The 21,097-nt window shown below is 48.0% G+C and overlaps 9 protein-coding genes across 9 annotated transcripts; 4 read left to right on the top strand and 5 right to left on the bottom strand.

The window, feature by feature from the left end:
* Positions 1-137: 137 nt before the first annotated feature.
* Positions 138-1,270, bottom strand: N7537_009011 (uncharacterized protein; the record flags this gene model as incomplete). Its single annotated transcript, XM_056900065.1, has 3 exons — positions 138-765; positions 833-928; positions 990-1,270. The coding sequence occupies 3 exons, from the start codon at positions 1,268-1,270 to the stop codon at positions 138-140; spliced, it is 1,005 nt and encodes a 334-aa protein (XP_056748733.1).
* A 671-nt stretch (positions 1,271-1,941) lies between these two features.
* On the top strand, positions 1,942-3,699 carry N7537_009012 (FAD-binding oxidoreductase; the record flags this gene model as incomplete). The annotated part of the gene is made up of 1 exon (XM_056900066.1): positions 1,942-3,699. One exon carries the CDS (start codon positions 1,942-1,944, stop codon positions 3,697-3,699), a length of 1,758 nt encoding a protein of 585 aa, XP_056748734.1.
* Positions 3,700-3,981: 282 nt separating this feature from the next.
* Positions 3,982-5,713, bottom strand: N7537_009013 (uncharacterized protein; the record flags this gene model as incomplete). The annotated part of the gene is made up of 2 exons (XM_056900067.1): positions 3,982-5,558; positions 5,689-5,713. The coding sequence occupies 2 exons, from the start codon at positions 5,711-5,713 to the stop codon at positions 3,982-3,984; spliced, it is 1,602 nt and encodes a 533-aa protein (XP_056748735.1).
* Positions 5,714-6,422: 709 nt separating this feature from the next.
* Positions 6,423-7,238, top strand: N7537_009014 (ADP-ribosylation factor family protein; the record flags this gene model as incomplete). Its single annotated transcript, XM_056900068.1, has 2 exons — positions 6,423-6,471; positions 6,526-7,238. 2 exons carry the CDS (start codon positions 6,423-6,425, stop codon positions 7,236-7,238), a joined length of 762 nt encoding a protein of 253 aa, XP_056748736.1.
* Positions 7,239-7,640: 402 nt separating this feature from the next.
* N7537_009015 (phosphatidylinositol N-acetylglucosaminyltransferase subunit A/GPI3) lies at positions 7,641-9,307 on the bottom strand (the record flags this gene model as incomplete). The annotated part of the gene is made up of 5 exons (XM_056900069.1): positions 7,641-8,625; positions 8,673-9,061; positions 9,114-9,148; positions 9,201-9,232; positions 9,291-9,307. 5 exons carry the CDS (start codon positions 9,305-9,307, stop codon positions 7,641-7,643), a joined length of 1,458 nt encoding a protein of 485 aa, XP_056748737.1.
* A 283-nt stretch (positions 9,308-9,590) lies between these two features.
* N7537_009016 (putative ATP-dependent RNA helicase DBP6) lies at positions 9,591-12,050 on the top strand (the record flags this gene model as incomplete). Its single annotated transcript, XM_056900070.1, has 1 exon — positions 9,591-12,050. One exon carries the CDS (start codon positions 9,591-9,593, stop codon positions 12,048-12,050), a length of 2,460 nt encoding a protein of 819 aa, XP_056748738.1.
* Positions 12,051-13,192: 1,142 nt separating this feature from the next.
* On the top strand, positions 13,193-15,572 carry xlnD (beta-xylosidase XylA; the record flags this gene model as incomplete). Its single annotated transcript, XM_056900071.1, is given in 2 exon segments — positions 13,193-14,863; positions 14,877-15,572. 2 exon segments carry the CDS (start codon positions 13,193-13,195, stop codon positions 15,570-15,572), a joined length of 2,367 nt encoding a protein of 788 aa, XP_056748739.1.
* A 421-nt stretch (positions 15,573-15,993) lies between these two features.
* Positions 15,994-17,096, bottom strand: N7537_009018 (uncharacterized protein; the record flags this gene model as incomplete). The annotated part of the gene is made up of 3 exons (XM_056900072.1): positions 15,994-16,060; positions 16,091-16,841; positions 16,910-17,096. The coding sequence occupies 3 exons, from the start codon at positions 17,094-17,096 to the stop codon at positions 15,994-15,996; spliced, it is 1,005 nt and encodes a 334-aa protein (XP_056748740.1).
* Positions 17,097-17,527: 431 nt separating this feature from the next.
* N7537_009019 (ankyrin repeat domain-containing protein) lies at positions 17,528-20,615 on the bottom strand (the record flags this gene model as incomplete). The annotated part of the gene is made up of 4 exons (XM_056900073.1): positions 17,528-19,190; positions 19,253-20,062; positions 20,146-20,445; positions 20,506-20,615. The coding sequence occupies 4 exons, from the start codon at positions 20,613-20,615 to the stop codon at positions 17,528-17,530; spliced, it is 2,883 nt and encodes a 960-aa protein (XP_056748741.1).
* Positions 20,616-21,097: the final 482 nt, after the last annotated feature.

The following is a 21,097-nucleotide window of genomic DNA, read 5'->3' on the forward strand; positions in this document are numbered from 1 at the left end:
TGACGACTTCAGGCTCAAAATTGACGGTAATAATAAGAGATATCTACAGTCTAACGCTTCGAATTGACAAGATCCCCCTTCCCAGCTAATCACATCACCAAACATAGCAACACCCTTCGACCATCTATCTTCCAGAATTACCGCCGCACATATTGTTGATTATAGGCCTCTTGAGCAGCCGCCTGGGCATACGTGACTTCGTCATATGGAGGGTGATCAGCTTGTCTACGACGGCCATCATTAGTATCCTCAGTCGCATGATATGTCTCTTGTTGACGGGAACCGGTCATGCCAGAGTTTGAGACCGACTTAGGCGTAATCACACCCAAGATTGTGTACATCAAAACAACGACAAATTCTTCAAGGGTGGCCATTACCAGTTGAATCCTGGCGTCACCGTCGACGAACGAAAATTGATGATTGTTCCCAAAGTCACTGATTAGACTGTAGAGAATCCGGATCGCTATGAAAGGCAGTGCGATAAGCACACAGAAGAAGATTCGGTTTTGACTTGGTATCATGAGACCGATATCCCGCACTGTGATGGTCCATAATGTGCAGGCTGCAACATAGATTGCTAGAAAGAGGATGACTGCAACACGGGTCTTGGTCTTGCCACTAGCATGGTCCGAGATATTTGAGGAGGCCTGATCAGTTCCACCGCTGATAGCGAGGATCAGGGCAATAAGTGCAGGGAGGTGCAAGAGTTGAACAGCCTTGCTGCGTCTTGAAGTAGCTGTGGCCCTCTTCGAATATATTTTCATCCTAGAGGAGATAGAGCGGGTTAGTGTACACCCGAGATTTGTACTAATTTAGCAGCAGGGCTACTTACAGTTTGCCAGTAATACCAAATGATGCGAATCCTTGCAAAAAGATATTGCCCTTGGAGTCTGGACTTGATGGTACATGTTGCGATGTTTCGTCAAACCTACCAGGTGGTCAGTTAGACAAGCTCGCTTGATAGGCTAGTGGCTGGGACTTGGACTCACACTCGTTTTAACAGACCCAGTGTTGATAGAAGCAGTGGAGACAGTCCAACAGATTGCAAAATCACCGCCCATTCTTTGTCATTTGCATTGTTTGGGTTCTTCATGCTCAAGATCTCCATAACGGCTCCCCCAACTCGGATTCCTGAAAAGATACTCAGGTAAATCCAGCCCAACTGCTTGTGAAAGCCATGGCGGAGAACCACCCATATGGTGAGCAAAGCCGTTGGGATATAGATGATCAGCTCTGCGATGGCAACGTGCTCTGCGGTGACGACGGCCATACTAGTAAATTTTTGAGAGCCTTGTCAAGTAATCAAGAGTATAATGGAGAGATGGAAGACTAAAACAAAGATGGTTTTTGTTGTCAATTCATATAAAACGAGAAGAGTCTTTATATACTAAGTTATGATTCTCCTAACGCTTGGGTCCATTTGAAAAAAATCGGGAATTTCCAACCTGACAAGGCAACACTATTGAACTCCATTCCTAAATTGGAGCTCAGCCGCAATCTCGAACGCCCGAATAAAAGAAAGACGCAAATAAGCAAATAAGCAAATCTAAGCTTTGGGGGTCTTCTGGGGTGCCATGCGGAATACCCGCCTTCCCTAGTTGGGACTAGCGTCTACCGGTATGTGGGTCGTCGAAAGCCCTACCCTTTTCGGAAATCTATGAGTTCCAAGCTTGTTGGTACGCCATGAGCCATGACTCAATCCACTTAATACGGTTGCCTTAATCTGGAAGCCTTTGAGAAAAAGAATGCAGGATACGTCATTTGTTCAGTTTTGGTGACGCTTGCTTACGGTAGATGCTGTGAGACTGATTACGGTAAACTAGAACAGTGGAACTAGGGGAGCCTGAGGAAAAAATCTATAAGTACCCAGAGAGCCAATAGTCCTAGATCATTGAATGTCTACCAGGAACTTCAGCTTCTTTTTTTTGAGAGCTCTTGAGTATGTTATCCTTGATTTATTTCATCCCAACTTGCTTGGCCTTGGGAGCTTCAGCTACCATTGACCCTGGTTATAATTGCCGCCCAGGTCAAAAATGTTGGCCATCATTGAAAGAATGGCAAAAGTTCAATGCGACCATCAATGGGCATTTGTATGAGACTGTTCCAATCGCGGCCCCTTGTTATAAAAGCTCTCTTCATTACGACGAAGCCGCGTGTCGGGACGTGGAGAACTACTACGGTGATAGTATCCCGAGAGGGACACACTACGGACAGACATACTGGTTGAATTGGGAGACCTGTGGCGATGCGGGATGTGCTTTACTGGAAACTCAACCATCAGAGCTCCTCTATAGCACATGCACCCTTGGGAGACTGTCATCATATTATGTGGATGTTCGAGATGCCTCTCACATCTCAGCAACTCTAAGATTTGCACATACCCATAACATTCGCATCAGCGTGAAGAACACTGGCCACGACTTTTTCGGACGATCATCTGTTCCCAACACACTCGCCATTTGGACTCACAATCTCGATTCTATGGCATTCAGCTCCAACTTCACTGCAAACAACTGCCCGCTGGCTAACAGTCCGAATGTTGGGGAGGTGGGAGCTGGAGTCATCGCAGCCGACGCATATCATTTCTTCAGTTCGAAGGGAATGGACATCACAGGAGGGTACGAACAATCAGTCGGACTGGCCGGTGGTTTCGCCCAAGGTGGTGGTGTCGGGTCATTCACCACCACGTATGGTTTGATGGCCGACAATGCCGTTGAATTTGAGGTGGTGACTGCAGATGGAGAAGTGCGCACCATCAATCAATGCAACGAACCCGAGCTGTTCTGGGCCATGCGTGGTGGAGGAGGCGGCACTTTTGCTGTACTCACCAAGTACCGAGTTCAATTATACCCTTCTCTGCCTATCCACACATATACATTCACAGCCAACTTTACCGGTGAGACGAGCGGTACAGCTCAGAACGTTGCTCTGCGCGAGATCCTGACGGCTCATGCGGAGAATCAGGCTGAGTGGTCAGCCCAACTTGTTACCGGCCAACTGGAATACTTCCCCGAAAGAATAGCCATCTCAATGGTGTTGCCCTATGGGGATACTGGCTCAAAGTTGAGATCAGCCAGCGCCTCGTTTGCCGAATTCCTAAGCAACAGAACCGACCTTTCTGTCTCTGCGAATGAATATACCTCTTACCCTGACTATGCCAACTACCTCACCGTCACTGCTGCCGATGCCAAGGTCACGGAGCCATCGGCGATCTTCTCCATATTGGCATCGCGATTGATTCCCCGCACAGTATTCGATGCCCTTGAGACTATCGATGAGCTTGTGGAAGGTGTCATACAAGGCATCGCCACAGCTAGAAGCCACTTGAATCTCACTGGAACCCAAATCGTCTTGGAAACGCCAGTCTCAAATCTCGATAAGAACCAGATGTCATCTGCGCATCCGGCTTGGCGCGATGCGCTCTGGCATGTCATTCACGTTGGAGAATGGGTGGAGCCTTTGGAGGCTGATGAGCAGGCAAGTGTGGCAGAGGCCTTTTTGCAGATCCTCGAGCCTTTGAAGAAATTGAGCCCTGGTGGCGGTGCGTACTTTAATGAAGCACATTACCTCGAGCCAGATTGGGAGCAAACATATTTCGGGTCGAACTACCTAAGACTTTTGGAGGCTAAGAAACAATATGACCCGACTCATATGTTTGATTGCTGGAAGTGTGTTGGGTGGAGAGGTGAACACGAGTAAGTTCTCTGATCGATTGGAGCGAGAGGAACTAACGTGAACGGCTGGTCAGCCCATTCTACTCCTGCTATTAGCAGTTTCGGTGCATATTTCATTCGGAATTCAAGGGAAAATTGGAGGGTTGATTGTGAACTGCAATCAAAGAGTTTGCGAGAGGGAGCAAGGAACAAAATCGTCGAAGATAAGATAGATGAAACAATATATATGATATATGCGTTTTCATGGCATTTCTGGAATTTTACATTGAGGATCATGATATACATGCAACATATTCTAGTGGAACACTCATCGTGTAAGACCATTCCACATGCGGGAGAATGTCTTCCACCAACCACGTGCGGCAGATTGGTCTGTGAATGTTGACATTTTGCTGTAGGTATCTTCACGAGTCAAATCCGATGTATCGCTATTTGGATAGACATGGTGACCATCCATGCCGTTCATCACGGAAAGCGAGGAGCCATGTGGCTTAGCAGATGACGTGAAACTACTGCAGACACTGCGGCTGTCCCGCTCGCCATTTATCAGATGCCCAGCAGTGTAGATACACCCGCCGTATGAGAATCTGACTAGAGAATCTCCAGTCAGGCTGCCGATGATGTAAACTCCCGGTGCGACCTCGAGGTCCTCGATTGCTTTCGCACGGAGGGTCTGGCCGGTAACTGCTGAATCCTCTTGATTGCCCTGCCCCAGCACTTCACAGCGGAGCCCGGAATCAAGATAATCTAGCTTGCCTCGCCGACCGGCAGCATATACGAGGCCGCCTACGGTTCGAGAGAAAACAGTTCCATCTTGGCGGCGGAATGTGACCGTCGCCAGATCGCCGTGAACTTCGACAGCTGTCACTTCAACATTAGAGAGACCTTCATACAGGTCTTCCCAATTCCGGCTTTCAAGGAATGGCGTTGAAGCCACGCGTCGGTACTTTGGGCGTTGGTTTTTAGCAGCAGTCTCGGCTGTGAGGGCAGCTCGTTTCATTAGACGGTAGACACCGGCATATTCCGGATATGCTTGCTGATGACAGGCCCGGAGAGGCGATGGGCGGTCATTCGGAGACCATTTGTATAGGTGCAAAATCTTTTGGTTGGGGGAGGCGGAGATGATGGTATCCGCAGCGGAGAAGCCAGATCCAACGACGAGGAGGGGGACATTAGGTGAGGACTTCGTCTCAAGCAATGGACGTAACACCGGCTCTGGTGGGAGGATCTCGGAAAAGATTCCACTCGCGAGGACGAGGCGCTTGCAGTGGAGGTTATGAGAACGAGCATAGAATCCAGTGGCGGTGCGGGAAATGCCCTTCAATTCTTCCCCACACCGAAAAGCATCATCGATGTGCGCAGCCTCGGGATAAGCAGCGAAATAATCGGCGATCTCGCGCCGCGTGGGCCTTGTATATGATGGTAGGTCCTTGCCTGTGGTCTTTTTGTGATGGTCGCCAAAGGAGTATCCGGGCAACGATAGCATTGCCGCATAACTCAATGTTTGGATATCCCAATTCGCGCCCCATGGGTCTTCAGTCCATTGGCCTCCAGGCTTCAAGGACTTTCCAAAAACCAAATGTGAGACAGCCTTCTCAGGCTGTGAGCGCCAATCAATATTTGAGATGCATCCAGGCTCATCCACATCAACACTTGGCCGTACCAATGTGTCCAGTAAGACGTTCACGGGAAGAGCCTGAGTCGAGTAGGAGAGGCGTGAGGCATCAAAGTGCGCTGTAAGAGCATTCACATCCGCATTCAAAATCCCTGGCGCAGCTTTCAACTTGGCGTCTAATAAATGATCGGGATGTGGAGGATTGGATGAGTAGAAAGGAATGTGTCCATGGAGGATGTATGAAAGGATCATGGCCGACGGCCCATTGCCTGGTAAAATCGATTCAATCAGTTGCCATTTCCTAGGGACGTCTTAACGGCGCGGGGTGGAATGCGGGGCTCAAGCAGAGCAAAAGTCCTGAATGACCTCAACATGGGACGCCGACCATGATAGACGTACCGACGATGATAGTGTCAACCTCCATTGACGGCGATGTATATCAAATAAGTGATGGAGCTTGTGGCATACTGGTATAGACATGCGGCAGGGTTAAAAAAAAGGTAGATCATCCAATCAGAGCAGGATGAGATCCTTGTCACACTGCCTTCTCATGAGAGGTCGACAGCAAGGCCATAAGGGAATGTAACATTTGTAACCCAGGGAATTCAAGGAAAGTAAACGCCCCGGACAAAATGGGGGGTCACTTCGTCTCGGCATCGGCCGATCGATAATCAAAAGCTGACAAACCCTGGGAAAGTGGAGTGTCAAGTGGAGAAGAGGAGAATCGGGAAAGTCGACGATTTTCCATTTGCCGCTTGAAAATGACCTGGGAAACCGAACCCGAAAGTATTTACCGGAAGTGCGTCCATCATTATAGCGTCATATTTCTGAAGATCAAGAGATATAAATATATTTGAATGTTGAACGTGCTGAATGCATATGTCAAACTGTATGATGTATAGGGAAATGTCCAATGTAGTTTGTAGTTCGTAGTTCGCATTGGAATATCCCCAGATCACATTCAGCCCTAAGCCCTAACTTCCCAAAACGGATGAAGCCTGCAACGCGGCCCCGGGGAACATGAGCGCTTCAACCTCAAAGAACTGACTGCGATGTCATGATTTCTGATTTCGATTCTGTTTTTCTATAACTACAATTGCGCTTGGCCTTGAGCTCCCATAGGGAACGCGATCATGTATCACCTGGCCAAGTCGCTGTACTTAGCCGCCACGAGCAAAGAAGGTAACTCCTCTCTCCTATCGCATAACCTTCCACGCTGATTACCCTGAACTACAGAGTATTCTGTTATCCTGCTTGGGTTAGATAACGCCGGCAAAACAACACTCCTCTCCCAGATCAAGGCGCTGTACCAACCCCGCTCCGACGGCGCCCCAGCACCCAACCCCGGAAAAACAGTCCCCACCGTCGGGCAGAATGTCGCAACGATAGCCCTACCAGACATGAACTTGAAGATTTGGGACGTCGGAGGTCAGATCTCCATGCGCGGACTTTGGCAGAGCTACTACACCAGCTGTCACGCGATCATCTTCGTGGTCGACAGTGCCGACGTTGGTCAAGATCCCGATATCGCGCGGCTTGCTCGGCGCGCAAGCTCCGTGGCAGGTCCAGCACGAAACGGCGCACGAGGGAGTACAAGTGCAGAGGCCTTCTCGGAGCAAAATGTCGGAATCAACGCGGCCAGCAGTGAGTTTGGACGATTAGACGAGTGCCGTCAAGTGCTCGAGTCGGTCTTACAAAGTGCCGACGTGGCTGGTGTTCCTATTCTGGTGTTGGCAAATAAGCAAGACCGTGAGGACTGCGTCGAAGTAGTTCGCATCAAGGAAGGTCTTGTCCGGAAGGTGTTTGAAGGAGAAACAGGAGGCGGCGTCCGTGACAGCCGTGTGCTGCCGGTCAGCGCGCTGCTTGGGTCTGGTGTACAGGCAGCTGTGGAGTGGGTACAAAGTCGTGTCAAGTGGAACAAAGAGGGCAGGCCTCCAGTGATGCGCTGATTCGAAGGGGCTGCCGACAATTCTCGTACATGATATCGAGCGCAGCATATGGTGCATAATGGCGTTTGTTCATGATAATTACATTTTCTGTTAATATACCAATGAAGTCTATTTGATGTCAAGTTAAGTTAACTATCAGCCTTCCATATCATGTAGGCAGTTGAAATTATTGCGGGAATGATTCTAGGCATTTTATTGTGCTAGGTAGACATTATGTATGTATTATTATGGATGGGAATATGTAAAAATGGGCCGTGGAAGATGAGAGGACATGAGGGGGAAGTGATCAAATGAGGCTATGAGCTGCCAAAGACAAGCAGGAGACGCGCAGAACCAAGAGTAGACTTTTCTGCAGAAATAATTGACAGGTCGGTGTTTTCTGCGCCGAGGATTTTTTTTTTTTTAGCGAACACTTCTGGTAGTCTGGGTTTTACTCGCCGGTGGCTTCTTTGGCCAGCTTCGTGCGATATCAATGTTGGCTCGGGGAAACCACATCTCAAGGAAGACATAGATCAAGAAGTCAATCACGACACACAGGCAGAACAGTTTGCCTGCCCAGACACCACAGCCGTAGTAGCGTTTCAATCGGTCAATAAGCGCAAAGCTGCGGACGCGATCTCCACTCGCTTCCCAACCCTGGCCTGGGTAGTAACCGTAAAACTCCTCTGGGCTAATGTCGCCAATGATGCCTTCGTACACGCGCTCTGTGCGCGCGGCCACGTCCCGCCACGAATACATCATCTTGACTTGATCATGAAATCGGTCCGTTCGTACTTTGTTCGAGCGCAAAGCCGCGATTGCCTTGCTAGTTGCAAGCACAATATCGTCCTCTTCCGGTTTCGCAAACGTTGTCATATGCTGGGGTAAAACTTCTGGAATGCCTCCAACACGGGTACAGACAACGTAAAGACCACAACTGGCAGCTTCAACGATGACTGTTCCGAATGCTTCTGTCAGACTAGGATGGAGGTAAATGTCACCTCGCACCATCACATCTCGGACCTCCTCGTGTCGGACCGAACCTAGAAGTTCGACTTTATCCTGAAGCACATTGCGTTCCAACATCTGCTCCAGGTCGATTGCTTTGGGACCTGATCCTGCGATAATGAAGCGAGTGTTGGGATTGGAGGCAAGAATCCGCGGAATAGATGCGATGAGAAGATCAGTGCCTTTATTGTAAAAGAGTCGCGAGATGACCACGATTGTGATCGGATCGTCAGGTCCGATTGGTCTGGGGGACATTGGAGCATCGGCGGGTGAGCTCTGGCCTTGATCAGGCGTACGAGTAGTATGAGATAGAGGGCAGAAATTCTCCGCTACCACAGCGTTTGGAATGACCGACACCATTAATGGATCCAAGGAAGCTCGAAGTACCGTGTTTTCCTTGCTACAGGTTGTTAGTCGAGTCGCGCAGTACATTCGCGGGAGACCTACCAAGTGTGACTAACGCAAATCGCATGGTCAACATCACTCAAAGTAAACTTGAGCAATTTGTTGGTGAGAATCGATGCTGCGTCAGCGAATCCGAAGAGGGAATGGTCTGTGAAGACAGTCCGCAGTCCCATAGTTCGGGCATGGAGAATAGCTTCTCCACAGAAGCTACTCAAACTGGCATGGCCATGAACTATGTCAATATCCTCTCTGATGACGATATTGCGGAATATGGGGAAGAAAGAGAAGACGGTAGGAAATGTCGTTTCGCGGTAGATGACGAAGAATGGAACATGGTAGATCTTTAGTCCATTGGTGAGGTATCGGACTCCGGTGCGTCCTTTGTATGCATGGGTAATAACAATGACTTTATGTCCCCGATCGATGAGTTTCTGAGAAGCAATTAGGAGAAGCGCAGACGGATCGACAAGGTAGCGTGCTTACGGACGACAATTGGTATATGTGACTCTCAATTCCACCTGGAAAAGTATAAGTAACCGCGTAAACTGCAGGGGAAAGAACGAGGCATACCTGACTGGGGAAAAAAGAAGTCACTGACCATTCTATATCCAGAGCGATGTTAGCAAGTAATCGCGACATGTAGATAGAACAAATACTAACGCGATGTTATACGGCATCGTGGTTGTGGTTCTCGGGGCGAGAACTCCGAGGTATCGAATTTGCTTGTGTCAAATTCCTTTCCATGGCTAACAGATCTGCTGCTTAAAACACCAGTCCATCCAAGCCAATAAATATAGGAGACTTGGAGACACACATCTGGAAGCTGCCCCGATAAGCAGGGCGGTATAGCGGGCGGTGATATTATTATATCTTCTGCCGGCATAAAATATTCAGAGAAAAGGAATTTGATCCCCACGAGGTATTCAACGCCAACTCCGACATTGGGGAAATTACATGAGAATGGTCGACAAAAATTCGGGACTCGGGTCCTCTCAGAAGGTTGATGTGACTCCCAAATCCACAAAGTCTCAGAAGCGCAAGAGAGATCCCCATGGCTCTCAGCCTGCAGCGACTCCCACCCCGACGAAGAAGCATAAGAAACGCGAAAGCTTGCCGATCGCAGAGGTCACAGATGATAGCAGCACCAAGAAGCGCAAGCATCTTAAGGATGTGCTCCAAGGATCGAATTCTCCGGAAACGTCCCGGAAAGAAAGTACTCTCTCGTCAGACCGCAGAAAAGCGACTGTTGCAGACTCACGCAACGGCGTCAGTGAAACGGCAGGGAAATCGAAAAAGAGCAAGCGAAAGAGCTCTGGAACGGACAACACATTGGATGATGCGGCTGCATCTGTGATTACAGGAAATGACGATGAAGAAGTTGAAGCCCCGGAAGTCGAACAGCGCAAATCGAAGAACAAGCATTCGGGGATTATGTCAAAGTTCGAGCGCACCAAAACCGTCTCTAGTGCTAAATCCAAAAAAGCTGAACCCGAAGCCGTTAAAGATGAGACACCTGCTGTCGAAGCTGTCTACGCACAGGGTCTTGAACGACTACCTCAGCCTGAAAACCCACCCGAGCCAGAGCAACTCCCAACATATTCATCTCTACCCCCGTGGCTGGCCAATCCGTTGCGCAAATCAGCTCAGGATACCAAGAAATTTTCTGAGCTCGGAATCAAGCCAGATCTTCTCAAAATCCTGGAACAACAGAACTACAAAGAAGCTTTTGCTGTGCAGTCTACTGTCATTCCACTCCTTCTGCAAGGAGAGCAAAACCACCCAGGGGATCTTTGTATCTCTGCGGCGACTGGATCCGGAAAAACACTTTCCTATGTTCTCCCTCTTGTCACCGCTCTGCCGCCGAGACCTGCCTCCAGACTTAGAGGATTGATTGTAGTTCCTACACGAGAACTGGTTAAACAAGCGCGCGAGTCCTGTGAACTATGTGCTTCTGGATCCAGACTTCATATCGGAAGTGCAGTCGGTAATGTGGCTATAAAAGATGAGCAGAAGCTGTTGATGCGAGTGGACCAGGTTTACAACCCGGCTATTCAGAAGCAACAGCGTGACGGGTTGAACGGAAACGATTGGATGAACTTGAGCCTGGAAGATTGTGTCAGTGAGGCAATTGGCTCTAACGGGTCTCTTCCCGGTCACATCCAGCGATCCGAACCGAATGTCGACATCCTTATCTGTACTCCTGGTCGCCTGGTTGACCACATTCGCTACACCAAGGGATTCACACTCAAGCATCTTGAATGGCTGGTGATTGATGAAGCAGATCGTCTCTTGAACGAAAGCTTCCAAGAGTGGGTTGATGTTGTCATGAACTCGCTGAACAGTCGGGAGGCCCCGGAGACCTTTGGGCCTGGTGGAAAACTTCTCTCTGGATTGGGACTTTCGATTGATGCTAAGCCTCCTAGGAAGGTGGTTCTGAGTGCAACAATGACCCGCGACATTTCCAAACTCAACTCCCTGCGCCTCGCTAACCCCAAGATGGTTATCATCGGGTCTGAGGAGGCTGCCGACGAAGAAGACCCCTCTGCTATTCATCCAGATGCTCACTTCGCCCTACCCCCGACTCTGTCTGAGCACATTGTTCAAGTTGGCGACGGATCCCTCAAGCCGCTTTATCTGCTGCGTCTTCTTCTTTCTCACATTGAGATTAGTGGGAATCGAGCGCCAAGCGTGTCTGATTCATCCGACTCTGACAGCTCTAGTTCAGATGATGACACTAGCTCTGATGAATCATCTGATGACGACACTTCATCTTCTGGGTCTGATTCGGAGTCAGACTCAGACTCAGACTCAGACTCAGACTCAGGCTCAGACTCGGATTCGGATTCGGATTCCGATTCCGATTCTTCGGACTCTTCTGGCTCGGAATCCGATGCTATGGAACTCGTCCCCTCGCCCTCGCGGAAAACTGTTCTGGTTTTCACCAAATCATCCGAGTCTGCATCCCGACTTGCACGTCTCATTTCGCTTCTGCATCCCGCATTGGCCAAGCGTGTGGGAACTATCATTAAATCCAACAAATCCTCTGCATCTCGCAAGACATTGACGGCCTACCGACAAGGCCGCATCTCGGTGATTGTGGCTACAGATCGTGCCTCCCGTGGTCTTGACCTGGAATCTTTGACTCATGTCATCAACTACGACATCCCGACCAGCATCACCACTTACGTCCACCGAGTTGGACGTACCGCCCGCGCTGGCCGCGCTGGCTCTGCGTGGTCCCTCGTTGCTCACCGCGAGGGTCGCTGGTTTGCCAACGAGATCGCAGCTAGTGTGGACGGCCGGATCACGCGTACCTCGAACATCGAGCGTGTCCAGATCAAGCCGGACGCATTAAACTCACTCAAGCCCAAATACGCCAAAGCTCTGGACAAGCTTGAGCAAGAGGTCAAGCGTGGCTAGTGTGGCCTGATATGTGTTTGTGATTTATTGTATTTTATGAGTGGTTACGTGTTGGTCTGCATTCATAGCGTGTTCTTGTATCATAATCTGTTCACAAGTCTTGCAGACTCATGGTTTACGCACTACCATCCTTGTCTTACATGTAAATCGATGTGCTAGTTGTAGGATATGCAATCACCCCTTTAAGCTATGACAACGTTGTTATGAGCTTAGTCGACATTCCGTATCTCATTGAAACTACGAAATTCTGGGTATCTCTTTTTTATTCAACCAGGGTCTACTGGTTTTTATCCTCGAAAAAAGGTGAAAAGGAGGTGTACTTGGAATATTTTAATTAACTATGTACAGGAATACTTGGCCGCTTATGCAGCCTAGTCATGTATTTGTTAGATATTTTTTTTTAAGTATATATGAAGACACTAAATATGGCATACTTTATGCATACTTTATGCAAAAGACTTTTCTATAACCTTCGATGCTGTTCATCCTTTCAAAGGCTTTGGGTCATTGATCTAGCCAAAACGGCGAAACCTCGGATAGATCTTGTCTATTAGCCGGCTCGGCGGGGGTTGGGCCTCTGATGAGAAATGCAGTATACCGAAGATGCGGTCATCCTTAACAGGAGGGGGTCATTTCAGGCTAAACTGACCGAATCCTATTATTTCTTCAGCGGATGGCTTATGGCTGAAATAGCTTGTTCTGAAGGTTAATTATAACTTGTGTAAGGTCTTTTTAGCAAGCACCGTTTTCTGTAAAGAGAGCATTAATCCAGATACCCAAGTGGTTGAAGTTATTATAAGGCTAAAATGAAGTTCGGGGAAAATGAAACCGGCTGATGTCCACCCTGGTGTAGAGCTACCCAAGCACCTTTACCCCCTTGAACCCCCCTTGCACCCCTAAACAGCCAACGGATGACCTGATCGACAAGTGTCGGTAAATGGAAAGATCTCAGGCTAAATTGTCTACATCAAGTGCCTGCCAATCCCGAAGCCCCGCGTGGGATCTCCTGGGATCGGCCGTGAAGTTTCCAAACTTGGCCCAAATGTGTGGGGGAATGGAATCTCTTACCCCAGACTATAAGTTGCCTCCCCCGTCGTAGGCAAAGATGTTGGAGTATCAGTTTACAAAGGCAGTCTTCTATAATGCCTAGCACTTCGCTACTCGCCTTGCTGGCGGCCTTCGCCCCAACTGTGTTGTCCCAGGACAACACCAGTTATGTGGACTACAATACCGAGCCACAACCGAATCTTTACCCCGAAACGATGGCAAAAGTCGATTTTGCTTTCCCAGACTGCTCCAATGGTCCACTCAGCAAGACAATTGTCTGTGACACCACCGCAAAGCCACACGACAGAGCGGCTGCCCTTATTTCCATGTTCACCTTTGAAGAACTCGTGAATAGTACTGGAAACGTCATTCCCGCAATTCCTCGGCTGGGCCTTCCACCTTACCAGGTTTGGAGCGAAGCTTTACATGGTTTGGATCGAGCAAATCTTACCGAATCCGGGGACTACAGCTGGGCTACCTCGTTCCCATCCCCCATCCTCACCATGGCTGCCCTGAACCGCACCTTGATCAACCAAATCGGTCAAATTATATCAACTCAAGGCAGAGCATTCAATAATGGGGGTCGGTATGGGCTCGATGTGTATGCACCAAACATCAATTCCTTCCGCCACCCAGTGTGGGGCCGTGGACAGGAAACTCCAGGCGAGGATGTCCAACTTTGCTCAGTTTACGGACTTGAGTACATAACAGGTGTTCAGGGTGGCTTGGACCCTAAGGATCTGAAATTAGCGGCAACAGCAAAGCATTACGCTGGCTATGACCTCGAGAATTGGGACAATCATTCAAGACTGGGAAATGATATGAGCATCAGCTCATACGACCTAGCCAGCTATTACACCCCTCAGTTTGTCACAGCAGTGAGGGATGCAAGAGTTCACAGCGTGATGTCATCGTATAACGCAGTCAATGGCGTTCCTTCATCGGCCAATTCTTTCTTACTCCAAACCCTCCTTCGTGACACCTGGAACTTTGTCGAGGATGGCTATGTTTCTTCTGACTGCGACGCTGTCTACAATGTCTTCAACCCCCATGGATATGCCTCCAGTGCCTCGCTCGCTGCGGCAAAAAGTATACAGGCAGGGACAGATATTGACTGTGGGGCGACGTATCAACTCTATCTGAATGAGTCGGTCTCCCAGGGCGAGATTGCCCGCAGTGAGATTGAACGTGCTGTCACTCGTTTCTATTCTAACCTCGTCAGTCTGGGCTACTTCGATGGCAACAACAGCAAATACCGAGATCTTGATTGGTCTGACGTTGTGGCCACTGATGCATGGAACATTTCATACGAGGCTGCCGTAGAAGGAATTGTCCTTCTCAAGAATGATGGCACTTTACCGCTGTCCAAGAACACCCGCAGTGTTGCATTGATTGGGCCATGGGCAAATGTAACAACTACATTGCAAGGAAATTACTATGGTGCAGCGCCCTATCTTACCGGTCCGCTCGCTGCCCTACAGGCCTCCGACTTCGATGTCAACTACGCCTTTGGCACCAATATTTCCTCAGAGTCCACTTCTGGGTTTGAAGCTGCTCTATCGGCTGCGAGGAAGTCTGATGTAATCATCTTCGCCGGTGGGATTGACAACACGGTTGAAGCAGAGGGGGTGGATCGCGCAAACATCACCTGGTCTGGTAACCAGCTCCAGCTGATCGATCAGTTGAGTGACCTGGGCAAGCCATTAGTTGTTCTACAGATGGGCGGTGGCCAAGTGGACTCTTCGTCGCTCAAGGCCAACAAGAACGTCAACTCTCTAGTTTGGGGTGGCTACCCGGGGCAATCCGGGGGGTCCTGCCATTCTGGACATTCTCACTGGAAAGCGTGCACCGGCTGGTCGTCTGACAGTTACCCAATACCCTGCTGAGTATGCTCTTCAATTCCCTGCTACGGACATGAGCTTGCGCCCCAAGGGCAACAACCCTGGGCAGACCTATATGTGGTATACAGGCAAGCCAGTTTACGAGTTTGGTCATGGGCTGTTCTACACAACATTCAAGGCATCACTGCCCGACTCCCACGGGACCAATAATGGAGCTTCCTTCGACATTGTGAAGCTTCTCTCACGATCAAACACTGCATACAACGTGGTCGAACAAGTCCCGTTCATGAATTACACCGTCGAAGTTAAGAACACCGGTGATGTCGCGTCTGACTATACCGCTATGGCCTTCGTCAACACAAAAGCTGGACCGAGCCCGCATCCCATCAAGTGGCTGGTTGGCTTTGATCGCCTTGGTGGAATTGGTCCCCAAGCCACTCAGACCATGAAAATTCCCATCTCACTGGACAATGTGGCTCGCACCGATGAGAATGGTAATCGCATTGTGTATCCCGGCAAGTATGAACTTTCGTTGAACAATGAACGTTCGGCCGTGCTGTCATTCACTTTAACTGGTGATGCGACCACCATTGCTACTTGGCCAAAGGAGAAACAACTTGTTCTTCCTTCGTGAAGGATGTCTTTTATCAGTGTATATTATAGTTGAATATGATATATGGCTAAACTCATGTTAACACTTTGGGATATAGTGGCAATGAAAAAGAATCTCGGCTGAGAAATTATCATATATACAGTCCAACAAGCGAAATAAAAATAAAAGTCAAGAAGATAGCACATGGTCATACTTCTGAGCGAGCCAGTATGGAATACAGCCGATTGGTAGTTATTTCAGCTCCAGAAGAGACAAAAACGTACAGTTTTAGTTTTTCCCAAAAAGGACGGGAAGCTGACTCTATACACATATAATTGGCCAGGGGGAAGAGTAGAGTAAATTCCCGCCTTACAAGGCGATGAATTCTTTTTCGTTGTTCTCCTCGATCAATTAGAAATTATTTTCAAAGCAACTCATTCTCCTTGGCTGGTTTTGGTTTGATTCAGATAGCTTTCTCAACATCAAGCATAACACCAAGCACTCGTTCACGACTCGCTAGACTACTGGAACTGAATCTAGTTTGATCTGCAACAAGTCACATTAAATTCAGTCGCAATTGCCAACCTACTGGAGATCTCGCCTTCTTGAATTTATCCAATTCAATGAACAAGCGCTCGTCCAATCGTCCTTGCCAAAACCAATCAGGTAATTTCCACCCGAACGCCAGAAGCATATTCCCCGTGTTCTTTATATCCTCCAGGGTATGCTTGATAGGACAGAGCCGCTCAGCGATCAGAACGGCAACTTCTAATGGAATGCTGCCGAACTGAGAAGGTAGATGACGGCTTCTTGATTCCCGCAGACTTTCGACATTTGCACAATTCATGGCTTGTTGAACTTCGGGCACGACTAGTGGATTCTGATAGATATCGAAGCCATACTCAAACTCCGATAGGACCTGGCGAGGTTCAATGAATCGCACGTTGTAGTCATATAATCGCCACAATTTGTTGTTTCGCCAGTGATTCCGACAGACTTGAATGAGTTTAGCGAGTTCAGCCTCTTTCAGTTTCCGCCCTTCAATTCGGCTGAAGAGCACCCAGCAATGGGCATGGATGAGATATCCAAGCAACTTCCCTTTATATTGACTGGGCTGTCTTCCAATGTTTGCAGCATAGAATTGGGTGAAATCAGAATTGTCGAATCGGTTAGTTCTTCTCTCATCGACTGTTTGATTATCTGAACCTTTCCTTCCACCGATTCTTGCCATTCCCGGATCATTTGGGGTATAGTAGGGGTAAGCTGCATGATGTCTGGCTATATTAATGCCCGTCAGACGGTACTTGGTACCTGACTCCTTGATTAATGTTCTAGTTAGAGAATCCGGGAAGATTTGACCGGAAGTCTTGAGAACTTACTGACTCGACAGAGGCATGCCCATAGCCGAGGGAAATCGCTCAAGTATGCCTCCTCTATCTCGTGAGATGGTACCATCACATGGTCTAGGTTAGATTTCCAAATCTCTTTCCATTGACTTCGATTGAGTATCTGGTCATGTTCAAATGTTTCTGCAATCCCAGAATCACACGTGTATGGGACTTCCATTCCACATAGGAGGCATAATAACGGTGTATTAACACCCGTAGTACTAACATTGGGGCGCGGAAGTACTATGTTGACACTCTAGTGGAGGGCATGAAATAGAGAACGAGTTTAATGGCGAATTCACGTATAATACAGGTCTTGATGTGCTCATAAAATAATGTCATGGTGAATAGTTGATTCACACCTGTAGAAGGTGTCCCTTGTTTGATAATCTGGAGATAGGTAAGGATACTGGGGTTATGCGTACAGAAAGTAATGGTCGATTAGTATCGCCTCTACTCGTTTTGGTTTGCACATTTTCTTTGGTGTTAATTAACTTAGAAGGGAGTAAATGTGGCATTAAATATCACCAAACATCAAAGTACCATCGTTCTGCTCTTTTTGAAACAAACCGTATATTCAATACAAGAAAAGTTTCAGACCCTTAAGTACTACCGCTGGCTTCTGAGGAGCGAGGCAATATCCTGATGACCTCGCGTAATGGCTGCTCGAAGGGGTGTTTTGTAGATACCAGCACGAATACTGCTGTCGGCGCCTCTGTCGAGAAGCATCTGCACTATTTTAATATTTCCGAACGAGGCGGCTGCATGCAAGGCAGTGCCATGAGGTCTTCCACGACCGTGAATATCAGCGCCATTGTCAAGTAACATCTTTGCTATGAGACATTGCCCTTTTGTAACCGCAGCAATCAGGGCTGTGCCCAGCTCATGTTCCGCGTTTATGTTGGCGCCGCTGTCGAGTAGCATTTGCACTATTTGCTGATTTCCGTTCATCGAAGCCGCTCTCAGTGCGTTTCCATGGCGCCTTGATTGTTGGTTGACATCTGCGTGATGGCTGAGCAAGATTTGTACAATCTCTTCCTGGCCGTGGAATGCTGCTGATTGCAAGCCGGTGTCAACATCATCCACTTGAGAATTGGGGTCAGCACCCTTGTCAAGCAAGAACCTTACTAGATTCCAGTGGCCCGCCCCAGCGGCAGCTTGCAAAGGACTTCCGTATAGTTCGCTCTTGCTATTGATATTTGCGTTGCTGTTGAGGAGGATCTCCACAGTTTTTAGCAGGCCATTGTCACATGCTGCGACCAGGGGACTTCCATACCATCCAGACGGAGCATCAACGTCGGCACCCCGCTCAAGAAGAAGTCTAACGATGGCGTCTTTTCCATACTGGGCAGCAGATGAAAGCGGGGTGTCGTGGTGCTGACTTATTCCATTTGGGTCTGCTCCATGGGAAAGGAGGTACTGGGTGACATTCAGATGATCTCCTGAGATGGCATGTTTTAGAGCAGTCCAACCACCGTTATGACAAATATCCACAGGGGACCCATGTCGAAGAAAAAAAGACACTGCTTCTTCAATTCCATAGTATGCAGCGAGATGCAGCCCCGCTCTTTGCCTCGGAAAACTCTGGCTCCAATCTTTTGGGATCGAGTGCCTTCTAACATGGACAGCTTGTTCTGAAGCATCAATTTTTGTCTGATGTTTCAAAAAGTCCATCACAGCCGGATATAAAGTTCCGGTCAGTTTTACGTGGTGGCCCCAATGCCATACCACATAAGGGTAGAATGGATAGGATTGTAAACGCTCGTCGAACGCCTCATCGCTTTCACAGATCCCAGATCCAAATGTGTCAAATAAAATGTAAGTAACACACAACCTGCTGATATCATTTTCTGCGGTGGGAAAGAGTAAATCTTTCTTCCGCTCGAGGTATTCTTGCGTCGTATAATGAACCAGTCGAATTATCCCGCTTTCGTTTTCAATGGTAACGAGTCCAGAGCATACAGCTAGGATGTCTTCAACTTCTGGCATGTTCTCTTCATCAATGGTGGATTCTCCTTCCTCTATTGCAAGCGCATGCTGGAGCTCCAAGGAAGTGAGTGGCCTTTTCGCGCATGTGAGCCAGGACAGAGTTTGCATCGCTAAGTCAGTCTGCTCTCCTATCTGCCCTTTAATGCGGCTTATTGCATTGTCGTAAGCCCTATCATATGGATAGTCATTAAACCCCTTCGAGAGCTCTTTCAGAGCGGTTCGAGTAGATTTGGCTGACCTTCTGCCAATCAATGACTCAAAGTAAAGCTGTGCAAGAAGGAACCTGAGGTTAAATGAGCAATCTAATTCTAAAGCAAAAGAACAAAGTCAATCAAGGGGACTAACATTCCCTGTACATGGCGTGAGATTACAGTCATAATCTCCTCTTGCAATGCAGTATTTCGGCTCACAAATCCCGGGAGCCGGAACATATTGCCATCAAGATATCGTCGAACGTCGTTCTCATGAGCCCGTATCTCCAAGAAGTTGCCTGATTTGAACAAATCATTTATCTCTGTGGGCCTTGACGTCGCAAGCACATTTGCTCCAGCATCGGCTTGAATTTTCATGATCTCGCCCAAAACCCTGGTACGGCAAGTAGATTCGCACTCATCGAGGGCATCGACAACAATAAACACATCGGAATACGTGGAGACAACGGAGTGAAGAGCTTTTGATATTTCATCGAATCGCGGACGTGTCGATGTAGTTTTGTAGCGCTTGTAGAGGTCTCTCACGGAATCTGGGACGGCTGTCCTCCTCTGGCTTAATTGCTTCAACAGACTTAGAAGCAAATCTTGAGCCTTCTGTTCATCTTGACGATTAAAGTTGCAGTAGATGTAAGCTATACCGACATCTGGCCTATTCTCAAATCGCGTAGTCAAATCATCGACAAGGATCGCAGAACATATGGTCTTCCCCGCACCCGGCATTCCTGGACAAAACAAGGTGGCTCGTGGTGTGCGAAGCCAATGTATATACTGATCCGAAGCGAGAAGCCATTTTCCAGTTCCTTCTTGTCGTCGAGCGAGGAGATCGCTCTGCTGCAAAGTGTAATCAACGTCAGACAGCCAGTTGAGGATACCAGATTGTTCACTGCTTTCTTGTCGCTGGTTGAGGTGTTCCAGTGTTTGTTTCGTCGCAGTCATCGTTTGACTATAGATGTTAGATCTTAGTCATACCAAGTCAAGTGTACCTAAGTCTCAAAAAGGGCAGAAAGGAGGAGATATATATGATACCTTGATATAGCACTCAAGAATGACTGGAGTAATGTCACATTAGATAATAACCGATCTCGAAGTTCGCCTATGTCTTTCGGCTCCCAGGCGATCCTCTTCCAAATACTTCTAGCTTTCTTGTGAATCGATGTACCGCAATATTCAACGACCTTATATTTCCCAATGGCATCTTGAACCTCGTTCAGCAGGGTCTCACAGTTATGACTAATTTCTCCTAGTTGTTTGCGTTGGCGATCATCAATATCGTAACCCGGTAGTTGAATATCAACGTCTTGGAGAATAATTGTCAGTCCTCTGACCCTATATAGACGAAAAACATCAGTTCCTGGCCAACGACTTATGTGTACAATATGGACGCACTCTCTAGAAATACTGTTGAACTGGCTAGGGGCACCAACAAAGTCTCGTCGGAGCTTATTAGCTAATGTAATAACGGAAACGAAGTCCCCAAGGCTGAATCCGAAACTCATCGTGGATATTATTCGACTTCTGATGTAATATTGCCTTGGGGGAGCATGTGAGAAATTTTAGATTTCGAATATGTCAGACTTGCTATTATTCTACAGCGAACCCCGAATTGTGGACTACTTAGCGCCTTTTAGGTATGTACATCTGTCTGGCGTTCAGTTGTTAGGATTGATTGGCTATTTGATACCCTCTTCAAGGTGCTGCTTGCATTAGCGTGTGAGTTGTCTGTGTACTTTCGTTTCCGAGGCAGGTGGATCATATTAGAGTGAGAAAATCCATCCTGTATACGTATCTACCAATAGCAGTGGATGGTTGGTTGCAATGATACAGTAGCGCTTAAGCACAGTTCTTGTTTCGATTATTTTTAGTTCCCCGCCTAAATGTTGCTTTTCGATTTTGTTTTTGCTTTTCTTCTTTTTATTTAAAAAAAAAGATTGGGAAATGCTATAGTGGCAACAAACGGTCGAATGATTTCTTCTTGGTC

The sequence above is a fragment of the Penicillium hordei genome (assembly GCF_028827395.1).
Source record: "Penicillium hordei strain IBT 12815 chromosome Unknown utg000005l_segment0_segment0, whole genome shotgun sequence".
NCBI classification, from domain to species: Eukaryota; Fungi; Ascomycota; class Eurotiomycetes; order Eurotiales; family Aspergillaceae; genus Penicillium; species Penicillium hordei.